This window comes from Amblyraja radiata, chromosome 16 (genome assembly GCF_010909765.2).
Source record: "Amblyraja radiata isolate CabotCenter1 chromosome 16, sAmbRad1.1.pri, whole genome shotgun sequence".
NCBI classification, from domain to species: domain Eukaryota; kingdom Metazoa; phylum Chordata; class Chondrichthyes; order Rajiformes; family Rajidae; genus Amblyraja; species Amblyraja radiata.
In genome coordinates this window covers 35,789,398-35,801,432 of record NC_045971.1, presented here as the reverse complement: position 1 = coordinate 35,801,432, position 12,035 = coordinate 35,789,398, and the positions used below count along the sequence as shown (strand labels likewise).

Here is a 12,035-nt window from a genome sequence, read left to right as displayed (position 1 = left end):
AGGTTGGACTTGTGGATGGAGAGGAGACCGGCTGATGTGGATCTGAGGTACCGTGAGGGTTGGTAGGGGGAGAGGATGTCAGTGAGATATGGGGGGGGGGGGGGCAGATGGTGGAGGGCTTTGTAGGTGAGGATCAGGATTTTGTAGGTGATCCGGTGGGAGATGGGAAGCCAGTGAAGTTGTTTGAGGACTGGAGCGATGTGATGCCAGGATTTGCTCTGGGTGATGAGTCGGGCGGCTGCGTTCTGGACCAGTTGGAGTCGGTTGATGTAGGTGGAGCTGATGCGAAGAAGAAGTGAGTTGCAATAGTCCAATCGGGAGGAGATGAAGGTATGGATCAGTCTTTCAGCAGCGGGAGGTGAGAGAGAGTGTCTGAATTTGGCGATGTTGCGGAGATGAAAGAAGGAAGTTTTAATGACATGGCGGATATGAGGCTCAAGGGAGAGGGTGGAATGAAAGATCACGCCAAGTTTGCGGGCCTGGGGAGATGGGGAGACAGTGGTGCCGTCAATGGTGTGAGTGGGGTTATTGATTTTGCTGAGTGTGGCTTTGGAGCCTGAGGAGGAATTCTGTCTTATCGCTGTTGAGTTTGAAGAAGTTATGTTGCATCTAGGTTTTTATAGCTGACAACAGGAGTTGATATGGGAGGGGGGGGGGGAGTTGTGGGAGGATTTGGTGCCGAGGTCGATCTGGGAGACATCAGCGTAACAGTGGAAGTCCAGGTTGAAGTGGCGGAGTATCTGACCAAGGGGGAGGATGTAGACGATGAAGAGGAGGGGGCCGAGCACGGAGCTTTGGGGAACGCCTTGAGTGACTGTGGCTGCAGCAGAGGTGTGGTTGTGGAGAGAGATGAAGTGGGATATGTTGGAAAGGTAGGAACGGAGCCAGCTGAGTGCAGAGCCTTCAATGCCGAGGTCTTTGAGTCTGGTGAGCAGGATGTTATGGTTCACTGTATCGAAGGCTGCGCTCAGGTCGAGGAGGATGAGGATGTTGAGGGAACCAGTGTCAGCAGAGGTGAGGAGGTCGTTGAGGACTTTGAGGAGAGCAGTTTCTGTGCTATGGAATAACTAGTAATAGAAATGGCCTCCCCTTTATTCTAAGGCTGTGGCCGCTGGTTCTGGACACGCCCAACATTGGGAACATTTTACCTGCAACTAGCTTGGCCAGTCCTTTTACAATTTTATCTGTTTCTATAAGAAACCCCCTCATCCTTCTAAACTCTAGTGAATATAAGCCTAGTCTTTTCAATCTTTCCACATATGACAGTCCCGCCATCCCAGGGATCAATCTCGTAAACTTACGCTGCACTGCCTGAATCACGAGGATGTCCTTCCTCAAATTAGGAGACTAAAACTGTACACAATACTCCAGATGTGGACTTACCATAGCCCTATGCAACTGCAGAAGAACCTCTTTACTCCTATACTGAAATTATTGTTATGAAGGCCAACATTCCATTATCTTTCTTCACTGCCTGCAGTACTTGCACGCCAACTTTCAGTGACTGGTGTACAAGGTTTCGCTGCACCTTCCCATACCTAACCTAACCCCATTGAGATAATAATCTGCCCCCTTGTTTTTACCGCCAACGTGGATAACCTCACAGGATTATACTGCATTGCCACGCATCTGTCCACTCACTCAACCTGTCCCAGTGACCCTGCAACCTCCTAACATCCTCTTCACAGTTCACATTGCCACCCAGCTTTGTGTCATCCGTAAACTTGCTAGTGTTGCTCCTAATTCTCTCTTCCAAATCATTAATATATATGGCAAACAGTTGCGGCCCCAACACCGAGCCTTGCGGCACTCCACTCGCCACTGCCTGCCATTCTGAAAATGACCCGTTCACTCTAACACTTTGCTTCCAGTCTGCCAACCAACTTTTTATCCCTGTCAACACCCTACCCCCAATACCATGTGCTCTAATTTTAGTCAACAGTCTGCGGGAGTTATCAAATGCTTTCTGAAAGTCCAGATACACTACATCCATTGGCTCCCCCTTCATCCATTTTACTTGTCACATCTTCAAAAAATTCCAGAAGTTTAGTCATGCATGATTTTTCTTCCATAAATCCATGTTGACTTGGACTAATCCTTTTACTGCTTTCCAAATGCCCCATTATTACCTCTTTAATAATTGACTCCAGCATGTTTCCCATCAGCGAAGTCAGGCTAACTGGTCTGTAATTCCCCGTTTTCTCTCTCGCTCCTTTCTTGAAAAGTAGGATAACATTAGCTATACTCCAATCCACAGGAACTGATCCTGAATCTATTGAATATTAGAAAATGATGACCAATACGTCCACTATTTCTAGAGCCAATTCCGTGAGGATCATGGGATGCAGACCATCAGGCGCAGGGGATTTATCATCCTTCAGTCCCATTAGCCTACCCAATACTAATTCTCGCCTGATGAAAATATCTTTCAGGCAGCATCCCCGGCGAAAAGGAATGGGTGATGTTTCGGGTCAAGACCCTTCTCCGGAGATGTTGCCTGACCCACCGTGCCACTGAAGCACCCCATGTGCATCCGCACCGATGACCGGCGGCCGGTCCACACCTCGGCAACCGACAGCTACTAGACAAGGAGAGAGGCTCAGCAGGCGGTCCCCAGGCCGCTGGGGAACAGGCTCACCCCCCGGGAGCCGGAGCAGAGTCAAACAGGAGCTAGTGCCCACCCCTCCGCGCCGGCTGCAAGTCCGGGGCATCCAGTGCTCCGGGCTGGTGCCCCGCCAGTCCAGGGCTGTCACCCAACCCGGCGGGATAGGCAGAGCCGAACTGGAGCCAGTGCCTCCCCCCAACACCCCGTGTACCCAGGACTGCCCCGGGTTGGTGCCTGCCAGCGCAGGGCCACCCCGGACACCAACAGGACATCCGCGAGGAGATGGGGATGGCCCTGCAGCAACTTCACATAGCCGCAGATCCAGGCTCGAACCCGACCTGGAACAAAACGCAGGTCTGAACACACGCAGCAGCACAGACGCCGAGATGTTTATAGCAAATGACCTATGACCTGGGCATGTGCAGTCGAAATACAGAACTCGCATATTTACTGGAGATTTTCAAGTTAGATTTAGCTCTTAGACTAGCGGAATCAAGGGATATCGGAGGAATCAGGGGATATGTGGATGATCAGCCATGATCATAGTGAATGGAACTCGAAGACCCAAATGGCCTACTCCTGCGCCTATTTTCTATGTTACCTTCTCACAACTAACAACGATCTATTCTACATTGCCCTTGAACTACATTCCATTTGCCCTGTTTTTACTCCTTACACTTCCTTATCTCTGTACCTCCCATCAGACTGAAGGAGGGTCTCGACCCGAAACGTCACGCATTCGCTCTCTCCACAGAAGCTGCCCGAGCCGCTGAGTGACTCCAGCACTGTGTGACCTTTTTCCCATGATGCATGCCGCCCCCCACGTGACTGCACAATGGCAGGTTAGATTTAGATCCTTTATTTGTCATTCAGACTTTTCGGTGCCTGCAGCCATACATATAATAATAAACAACAAAACACACAATAAACACAAATTAACATCCAGCACAGTGAGTTCACCAGGCACCTACTCACTGTGATGGAGGCAAAAATGTTAGGGTTACTGTCTCTTCCCTCCTCTTCTCCCTCTGCGCTGACGCAATACCCAACCGTGCGATGGTAAGTCAGTCCCGCGGCTCACCGAACTCCGCGAACGGGCCGGTTCAAACTCTGCGGCCCGAGGTGGCCGAAGCTGCCGCCCTCCAGTCCAGCGAACGCAGCTGTTGCCGCGGGAGCTCCGGAAAACAGGCACCAGCCTGTGACCTGCGAGCTCCCGACGATGTCGTCCACTGGCCCGCCGCCGAGATCGCTGCCGCCAGAACGCCGCATCAGCTACCGGAGCACCGTCTCAGCTCCGCGCCGGGCCGCATCAGCCACCGGTGCACCGTCTCAGCTCCGCGGCGTGCCGCCCTCACCAGAGCGTCGTCCAGCCCCGCGCCGGGCCACCTCAGCCACCGGAGCACCGCCTCAGCCCCGCCCCGGGCCGCCCTCACCAGAGCGTCGTCCCAGCCCCGCGCCGGGCCGCCTCAGCCACCGGAGCACCGCCTCAGCCCCGCGCCGGGCCGCCTCAGCCACCGGAGCACCGCCTCAGCTCCGCGCCGGGCCGTCCTCACCGTAGCGCCGTTTCAGCCCCGAGTCGTGCAGCTGCCACTGGAGCGCCAGAACGCCGCCACAGCTCGAAGACGGCCAGCGTTGATGAGTCCTGGCTGGCTCTGCCTCCGGATCCTCGAGGTCGGTCGCAGGTTGGAGGCCGCCAGCTCTGCCATTAGGCCTCAGCGTAGACGGAGGCAAAGAAGGGGGGATACGACAGAAAGAGTCGCATTCCCCCGAAGGGAGAGACAGAAAACCATGTTTCAGCCTCCCCCACCCCACCCCCCATACACATACACACATAACACAACCTAATAACCAAAAATGTAATTAAACAAGACAAGATAAACAACAACAAAAAAGTGAAAACAGACGGACTGCAGGCGAGCCGCAGGTGGCGGGGCCGGCAGTCCCCCTCGGATTGGCGGTGACGCCACCCACTCATCCCTCACCCCCTAACCATCCCCTCACCCCAATCACAACCCCACCCCCCTCTCTTCCCAATCATCCCTCCCCCCATTCACCGCTTTCCCACTCAACCCCAACCCCTCACTCACCCCTCAAGCCCCACTCACCCCTCCACACTCACCCCCCCCCCCCGTTTTCCCCTCCCGCCCTTTAAGCACTAGTAATGTTTACCCATTAGTAATGTCCTGTTTGACAGCTTGTTAACCCTCTGTGTTCCCCTCCTGCAGGTTTAGGAGCCTTTGCCGTGGACGGAGAGACGAGGACGTGAGCGGCCATTGAAGAAGGCCAGGGTGCCGGTGCCCCCCCCCCCCCCCCCCCCCCCCCCCCACACACACATCTGCTCGGGGTTTGTGAGCTGAGCTTCGAGGGGCCGAGCTTCAGTGGAGGGACCAGATGACGGGGTACAACAAAGAGAAGCGTTATGGGTGTGACGTGTGTGGCAAGGCCTGGCAGAGCCCGTGCCTGCTGGAGGTCCACCGGCGGGTTCACACGGGCGAGAAGCCCTTCGGCTGCTCCACCCGCGGTAAGAGCTTTGCCCGGTTGTCATGGCTGCGGATGCATGAGCGGCCTTTCACCTGTTCCGACAGCGGCAAAAGCTTCAAGTCGTCCACGAACCTGAAGAGGCAGAGGCACCTGCACACCGGGGAGCGGCTCTACACCTGCAGCGATTGTGGCAAGGGCTACACTCAGTCCAATCACCTGCTGGATCACCAGCGCACACACACCGGCGAGCGCCCCTTCAACTGCGCCCAGTGCGGCAAGGGCTTCACCAGCCCCTCCAAGCTGCTGTCCCACCAGCGGGAGCACACCGGCGACTCCCCCTTCCCCAGCCCGGTGTGTGGAGAGCGCTTTGCCATAGCCTCCCACACCCTGTCTCACCAGCGCGTCCACACCAGTGGCCAGCCCCTACGACTGTGGTACTGCGGTGAGGCGTTTGACAGCTCGCGGGGGTTGCGGCAGGTCCAGAGGGCTCACGCCGGCGAGCAGCTGCTCCCACTGCGGCAAGAGTTTCAAGAGAGCACGGGGGCTGAGGGAGCACCAGCGAGAGACCCTTTGAGTGCGCTGAGTGTGGCAAGAGTTTCACCCGCATGTCCAGCCTGTGGCAGCACCGGCGTACGCACAGTAGTGAGAATCCCTTCCCCTGCCCGTCCTATGGTAAAGGCTTCACCCGCCTTGACCACCTGCTGGAGCACCGGCGAGTCCACACCGGCCATCGCCCCTTTACCTGCCCGCTCTGTGGCAAGGCCTTTGCCCACTGCTCCAGCCTGCTGGCACACCGCGTCATGGATAGGCGCTGTGTAGGTAGACACAGGAATGGGAATGCCCCTCTCTCTCCCTCTCCCCCCTCTCCCCCGAGAAGGGGAGAAAACGAGGAGAGCGAGAGAGGAGGAAAAAAAAAAAGAAAAAAAAAAAGAGAGGAGAGAGGAGAGAGAGAAAAAGAGAGAGAAAGAGAGAGAGAGAGGAGAGAGGAGAGGAGAGGAGCTCGAGATATATAGAGAGAGGAAGAGCAAAGAGCTCCGCGAAGATCAGCTCGCTCTCAATCTCTGCGTTCGTCTTCTCTCTCAGAGAGACTCTCTCTCTCTCTCTCTCTCTCTCTCTCTCTCTCTCTCTCTCTCTCTCTCTCTCTCTCTCTCTCTCTCTCTCTATCTTCTCTTGTGGTCCCACTCTCTACACCTGGGCCCCAATCCACCGGGGCCTCCCCCTTGGGTGGGGCGTAAAGTCTCCAGAGGTTTCCGTTCAGGTTTCCTAAGTGGGACAGGGGCATAAAAAAGTTTGCCGGTTATTTGTCATTTCTGCGATGTTCCAAGTTCCTCTCCCGAGTTTTACATTTAAACCAAGCCGATTTCCTGCAAACTCTTACGATTTTTCGTCTACCACTAGGATCAATTTACACCAAGCTAATTCACCTGCAAACCTGCATGTCTTTGGAGTGTGATTAGAAAACTCACATAGAAACATAGAAATGAGTGCATCTGTCCCCCCAGATCCTGACCAACTTTTACCGCTGTACCATAGAGAGCATCCTGACCACCTGCTTCACGGTATGGTACAGCAGTTGCACTGTAGTGGACAGGAAGGCACTACAACGGGTGGTGAAAACCGCGCAGTACATCATCGGTGTCCCGCTCCCTGCCATGGATGCCCTCCAACGAAAACGGTGTCTGAGACGGGCCGGGAAGATCATTAAAGACCCCTTCCCCCCCAACCATGGGCTGTTTGCCCTCCTCCCATCAGGGAGGCTGTACAGGAGCCTCAGGTCCCGTACTAGTAGGATGAGGAACAGCTTCTACAATAATACCATCACATTGCTGAACTCGAAGACCCGCCGATAGATTTCTCCAGTCCCTCCGTCCACATTGTTTGATTATTCTGTATTTTTATTTCTATATTGCATTACTACTACGGACTGACGCTAAACTGCATTTCGTTGTACCCATACTTGTATTTGTGCAATGACATTAAAGTTGAATTGAATTGAATTGAGAAGCAGGCCATTCGGCTCTACGAACCAGCACCGCCATTCAATATGATCACGGCTGATCATCCTAAATCAGCACCCGATCCTGCTTTCCCCACATATCCCTTGATTCCGTTAGCTTTAAGATCCATATCCAACTCTCTCTTGAATACATCCAGTGAATTGGCCTTCTGTGGCAGAGAATTCCACCGATTCACAACTCTCTGGCTGGAAATGTTTCTCCTCATCTCAGTCCTAAATGGTCTCCCCTTATTCTTACACGGTGATCCGGATATTCTTCTGGACTCAGCCAACATGTGGGAAAATGAAAGTGGGTTAGGTGGAAAATTCTGTCGGAATTGACGTTGACAATTTCCATGCACTATGGTACAATATCTCTATGGCTCTGTCTCTCGGTGGCAAAGTGGCACTGCGTTAGAATTAGAGTTGCTGCCTCACACACCACCAGTTTTCTCCGGATGCTCCGTTTTCCTCTCCCACGCTCCAGAAACAACTATTTTTGCAGGTTAATTGGCTTCCTATAATATATATAGTGTCCCTAGTGTGTAGGATAGTGCCAGTGTACGGGGACCAGTGTACTGGTCAGCGCGAATTCAGTGGGGGCGAATGGCCTGCTCGCACGCTGAAGTAAAAGTCCAAAGTCTCAAGCGAAATTATAGCCTTAAGTAGGAGGGAAGACGAATTGAATTTAAAATAGATTAATTACGTTTATTACATTTCATAAATTATATTTATAACATTAGTAAAAAAATAGAGTCTTTCTGGACATTCACTCTTCCTCTTCGGCCTTCTTGTCCAGATCCGCCGAATCGATGCCCACTTCTTCGTAGTCCTTCTCCAGCGACGCCATGTCCTCCCGCGCGTCCTGGAACTCCCCTTCCTCCAGCCCCTCTCCCACGTACCAATGGACAAAGGCCCGCTTGGCGTACATCTTGTCGAACTTGAGGTTCATGCGGGTCCAGGCCATGGAGACGGCGGTGGTGTTGCTCAGCATGCAGACGGCTCGTTGTACCTTGGCCAGGTCGCCCCCCGGCACCACCGTCGGGGGCTGGTAGTTGATGCCCACCTGTGGGAGAGAGAGAAACAGCGTTTAGTTCGGTTGCAGACACATTGAGAGGATCCATATTAACGGGACGGAGGTGGAAACATAGAAACATAAAAAAATAGGTGCAGGAGTAGGCCATTCTGCCCTTCGAGCCTGCACCGCCATTCAACATGAACATGGCTGATCATCCAACTCAGTATCCTGTATCTGCCTTCTCTCCATACCCCCTGATCCATTTAGCCACAAGGGCCACGTCTAACACCCTCTAAAATATAGCCAATGAACTGACCTCAACTACCTTCTGTGGCAGAGATTTCCAGAGATTCACCACTCTATGTGAGAAAAACGTTTTTCCCATCTAGGTCCTAAAAGATTTCCCCCTTATTCTTATACTGTGACCCCTTGTTCTGGACTTTCCCAACATCGGAAACAATCTTCCTGCATCTAGCCTGTCCAACCCCTTAAGAATTTTGTACGTTCTTTTCTAAAAGATCCCCCCTCAATCTTCTAAATTCTATCGAGACATAAGTGACAGGAGAGAATGGAATTACTGGTTCAAGTTCAACTTCAAGTGAGTTTATTGTCATGTGTCCCTGATAGGACAATGAAATTATTGCTTTGCTTCAGCACACAGAAAATAATAGGCATTTACTACAAAACAGATCAGTGTGGGAGGGTCAGCATGGACCCAATGGGCCGAATGTTACTGATCCGTGTCTAAAAAAATGAAGATTTGCGCCTTTAAACGAGGAAAACCCCTGCTAGTTATCAAGATGCCGGCGTGACCCATTGGACAGGTGTCTCCTAGAAACCTCCAATGGTTCCCTGGATGTTAAGAACCCAGGGCCCTCGGTTTGGAAAGAACGTCTCCTGGTTTCTGCAATCGTGGACCGGCTGGTCTGACTGTGGTAGATTTCACAGCCCAGTGCGAGACCAGTGTTTGGGTCAAGCTTCTGCCGTGTGGATTCCTGCACAACCTCCTCCTACCTTGAAACCGGTCGGACACCAGTCCACGAACTGGATGGAGCGCTTGGTCTTGATTGTGGCGATAGAGGCGTTGACGTCCTTGGGCACCACGTCCCCACGGTACAACATGCAGCACGCCATGTATTTGCCCTGGCGCGGGTCGCATTTGAGCATCTGGTTGGCCGGCTCGAAACAGGCGTTGGTGATCTCCGACACGGACAGTTGCTCGTGGTAAGCCTTCTCAGCCGAGATCAGGGGCGCGTAGGTGACCAGCGGGAAGTGAATGCGCGGGTAGGGGACCAGGTTGGTCTGGAACTCGAGCAAGTCCACGTTGAGGGCGCCGTCGAAGCGCAGCGAGGCCGTGATGGACGACACTACCTGCCCCAGCAGGCGGTTGAGGTTGGTGTAGGTGGGGCGCTCGATGTCCAGGTTCCGCCGGCAGATGTCGTAAATAGCCTCATTGTCCAGCATGAAGGAACAGTCGGAGTGCTCCAGGGTGCAGTGGGTGACCAGCACCGCGTTGTAGGGCTCGACCACGGCGGTGGAGATCTGCGGCGCAGGGTAGACGGAAAACTCCAGCTTGGATTTCTTGCCGTAGTCGACGGACAGTCTCTCCATGAGGAGGGAGGTGAAGCCCGAGCCGGTGCCGCCACCGAAACTGTGGAAGATGAGGAACCCCTGCAGTCCGGTGCACTGGTCGGCCTGTGGGCAGATGAAAAGGAGAGCATTGAGAAGGGGGAAAGGTGTGGGGGTGAGTGTGGGTGTTACAGGGGGTAAACTGACCCTCTGGAGAGATGGATGGAGCCTAACATCAGTGGTTTTAGTTAAACATTTGTGGTTGGAAAGATGCGACGGAGTATCTGAGGGACAGGTTATGAATGCATGTAGATGGACATAGGCGGATTAGGGATAGTCAGCACGGTTGTGTAGCTGGTTGGTCGTGTGTCAAGAATCTGATCGAGGTTTACATAGAAACATAGAAAATAGGCGCAGGAGTAGACCATTCGGCCCTTCGAGCCTGCACCGCCATTCAATATGATCATGGCTGATCATCCAACTCAGTATCCTGTACCTGCCTTATCCCCATACACCCTGATACCTTTAGCCACAATGGCCGCATCTAGCTCCCTCTTAAATATAGCCAATGAACTGGCGTCAACTACCTTCTGTGGCAGAGAATTCCACAGATTCACCACTCTTCGTGTGAAAAATGATTTTCTCATCTCGGTCCTAAAAGACTTCCCCTTTATCCTTAAGCTGTGACCCCTTGTTCTGGACTTCGACAACATCGGGAACAATCTTCCTGCATCTAGCCTGTCCAACCCTTTAGGAATTTTGTACGTTTCTATAAGATCCCCCCTCTATCTTCTAAATGGGGAGAAAGCAGGTTGATGGGTTTAAGAGAGGAAGATAGATGAGCCAACGATTCATAGCAAAAGGATTTGAGTACATGAGCAGGGAGGCAGATTTGGGAAAATAGTTAACCAGAGCACAGATACTTGGTGAGAGGGAACGGGGTCGAAAGGGGGTGGGGGTGAGAGATTGGGGAGGGGGCTGGTTGAATAGGAATCCGAGTGGTACCCTCTTGCACAAAAGTTGGTCTGTGTATCGAACGAGCTGCCAGAAGAGGTAGTTGATGCAGATACTATGGCAACGTTTAAGAAACATTTAAACTGGCATGTACATGAATATGATAGGTTTGGAGGGATGTGAACCAAACGCGGACAGGTGGGATCAGAGTAGATGCATCGGTGTGGGTCGATAGCTTGTTTCCACGCTGCACAACTCTATCGCTATATGACTCTGTGGGCGCGGGGAGGAGACGGGAACGGGGATCCAATCGGGTGACGATCGCTGAGCTGCATCATGAACGCTGAACCATTCATGAACTGCGGGCCACGGGCGAACCAGCATCACCAGATTGTTGAACACCGGGCGCTGGTTCACGGTTGGATTCGGTTCCACAACCTACCAGCTTTCGGATGCGATCCAGGACCAGGTCGACGATCTCCTTGCCGATGGAGCAGTGGCCCCGGGCGTAGTTGTTGGCCGCGTCCTCCTTGCCGGTGATGAGCTGCTCGGGATGGAAGAGTTGCCGGTATGTGCCGGTCCGCACTTCATCTACAGGGGGAGGAAACAGAGAACGGACAATGAACCAGTTCATTAAGAAATTGGTTCATTAAGCATCACACGCCCCTCGGCAAACGCCGTGGGGAAGGTTTCAGACAAGGCTCAACATGTCAGGACTCTCCCCGGTTTCACCTTACCGATCACCGTGGGCTCCAGATCAAGGAACACGGCCCGGGGGACGTGCTTGCCCGCCCCCGTCTCGCTGAAGAAGGTGTTGAATGAATCGTCGCCGCCCCCGATGGTCTTGTCGCTGGGCATCTGTCCATCCGGTTGGATCCCGTGCTCCAGGCAATAGAGCTCCCAGCAAGCGTTGCCGACCTGAACTCCGGCCTGGCCGATGTGGATGGAGATACACTCACGCTGGAGAGAGAGAGAAAGAGGGGGTGGGTCGGTGGAGGAAAGTGGGAAGAGATGATTGTGTTATTCCCACGGATATTGGTTCCGAGTGCTAACATTACCCCCACGCCTCACCACAGTGTGCGACCGGATCAACGCGTTTGCCCAGCGTGGTCACCGCGGAAACACTCTCCACCCATGGGCATTCGTTGTCGCATATCTGGAGTTATCCCGGCTCTCCCCATCACCGGTTTCACACGACGCCCCGCCGCCCAGCCCCGGGATCACCCACCATGATGTCCCTTCCAGTCTCGCAGCTCCAGACAATGTGTCGCATTCGCCGAACGCGTCCCTTTTATACCCCGCCCCAATAAAACGTTCATACACACGGGCCGCGCTGTGATTGGCCGCCAGCGACCCGTGGAACGCGGAGACAAAGGCAAAGAGAACGTCGATTGGTTCTCAGCGCGAGTGTC

General features: G+C 53.5%; 1 protein-coding gene and 1 pseudogene across 1 annotated transcript; one reads left to right on the top strand and one right to left on the bottom strand.

Moving 5' to 3' along the window:
- The window catches only part of LOC116982259, a 192,100-nt pseudogene that overhangs the window by 44,409 nt on the left and 135,656 nt on the right, over nt 1–12,035 (top strand).
- Nucleotides 7,852–11,595, bottom strand: LOC116982132 (tubulin alpha chain-like). The gene is made up of 4 exons (XM_033035462.1): nt 11,361–11,595; nt 11,066–11,214; nt 9,115–9,795; nt 7,852–8,148 (listed from the first exon to the last, which is right to left on the bottom strand). Exons 1-4 carry the CDS (start codon nt 11,479–11,481, stop codon nt 7,852–7,854), a joined length of 1,248 nt encoding a protein of 415 aa, XP_032891353.1. The 5' UTR covers nt 11,482–11,595.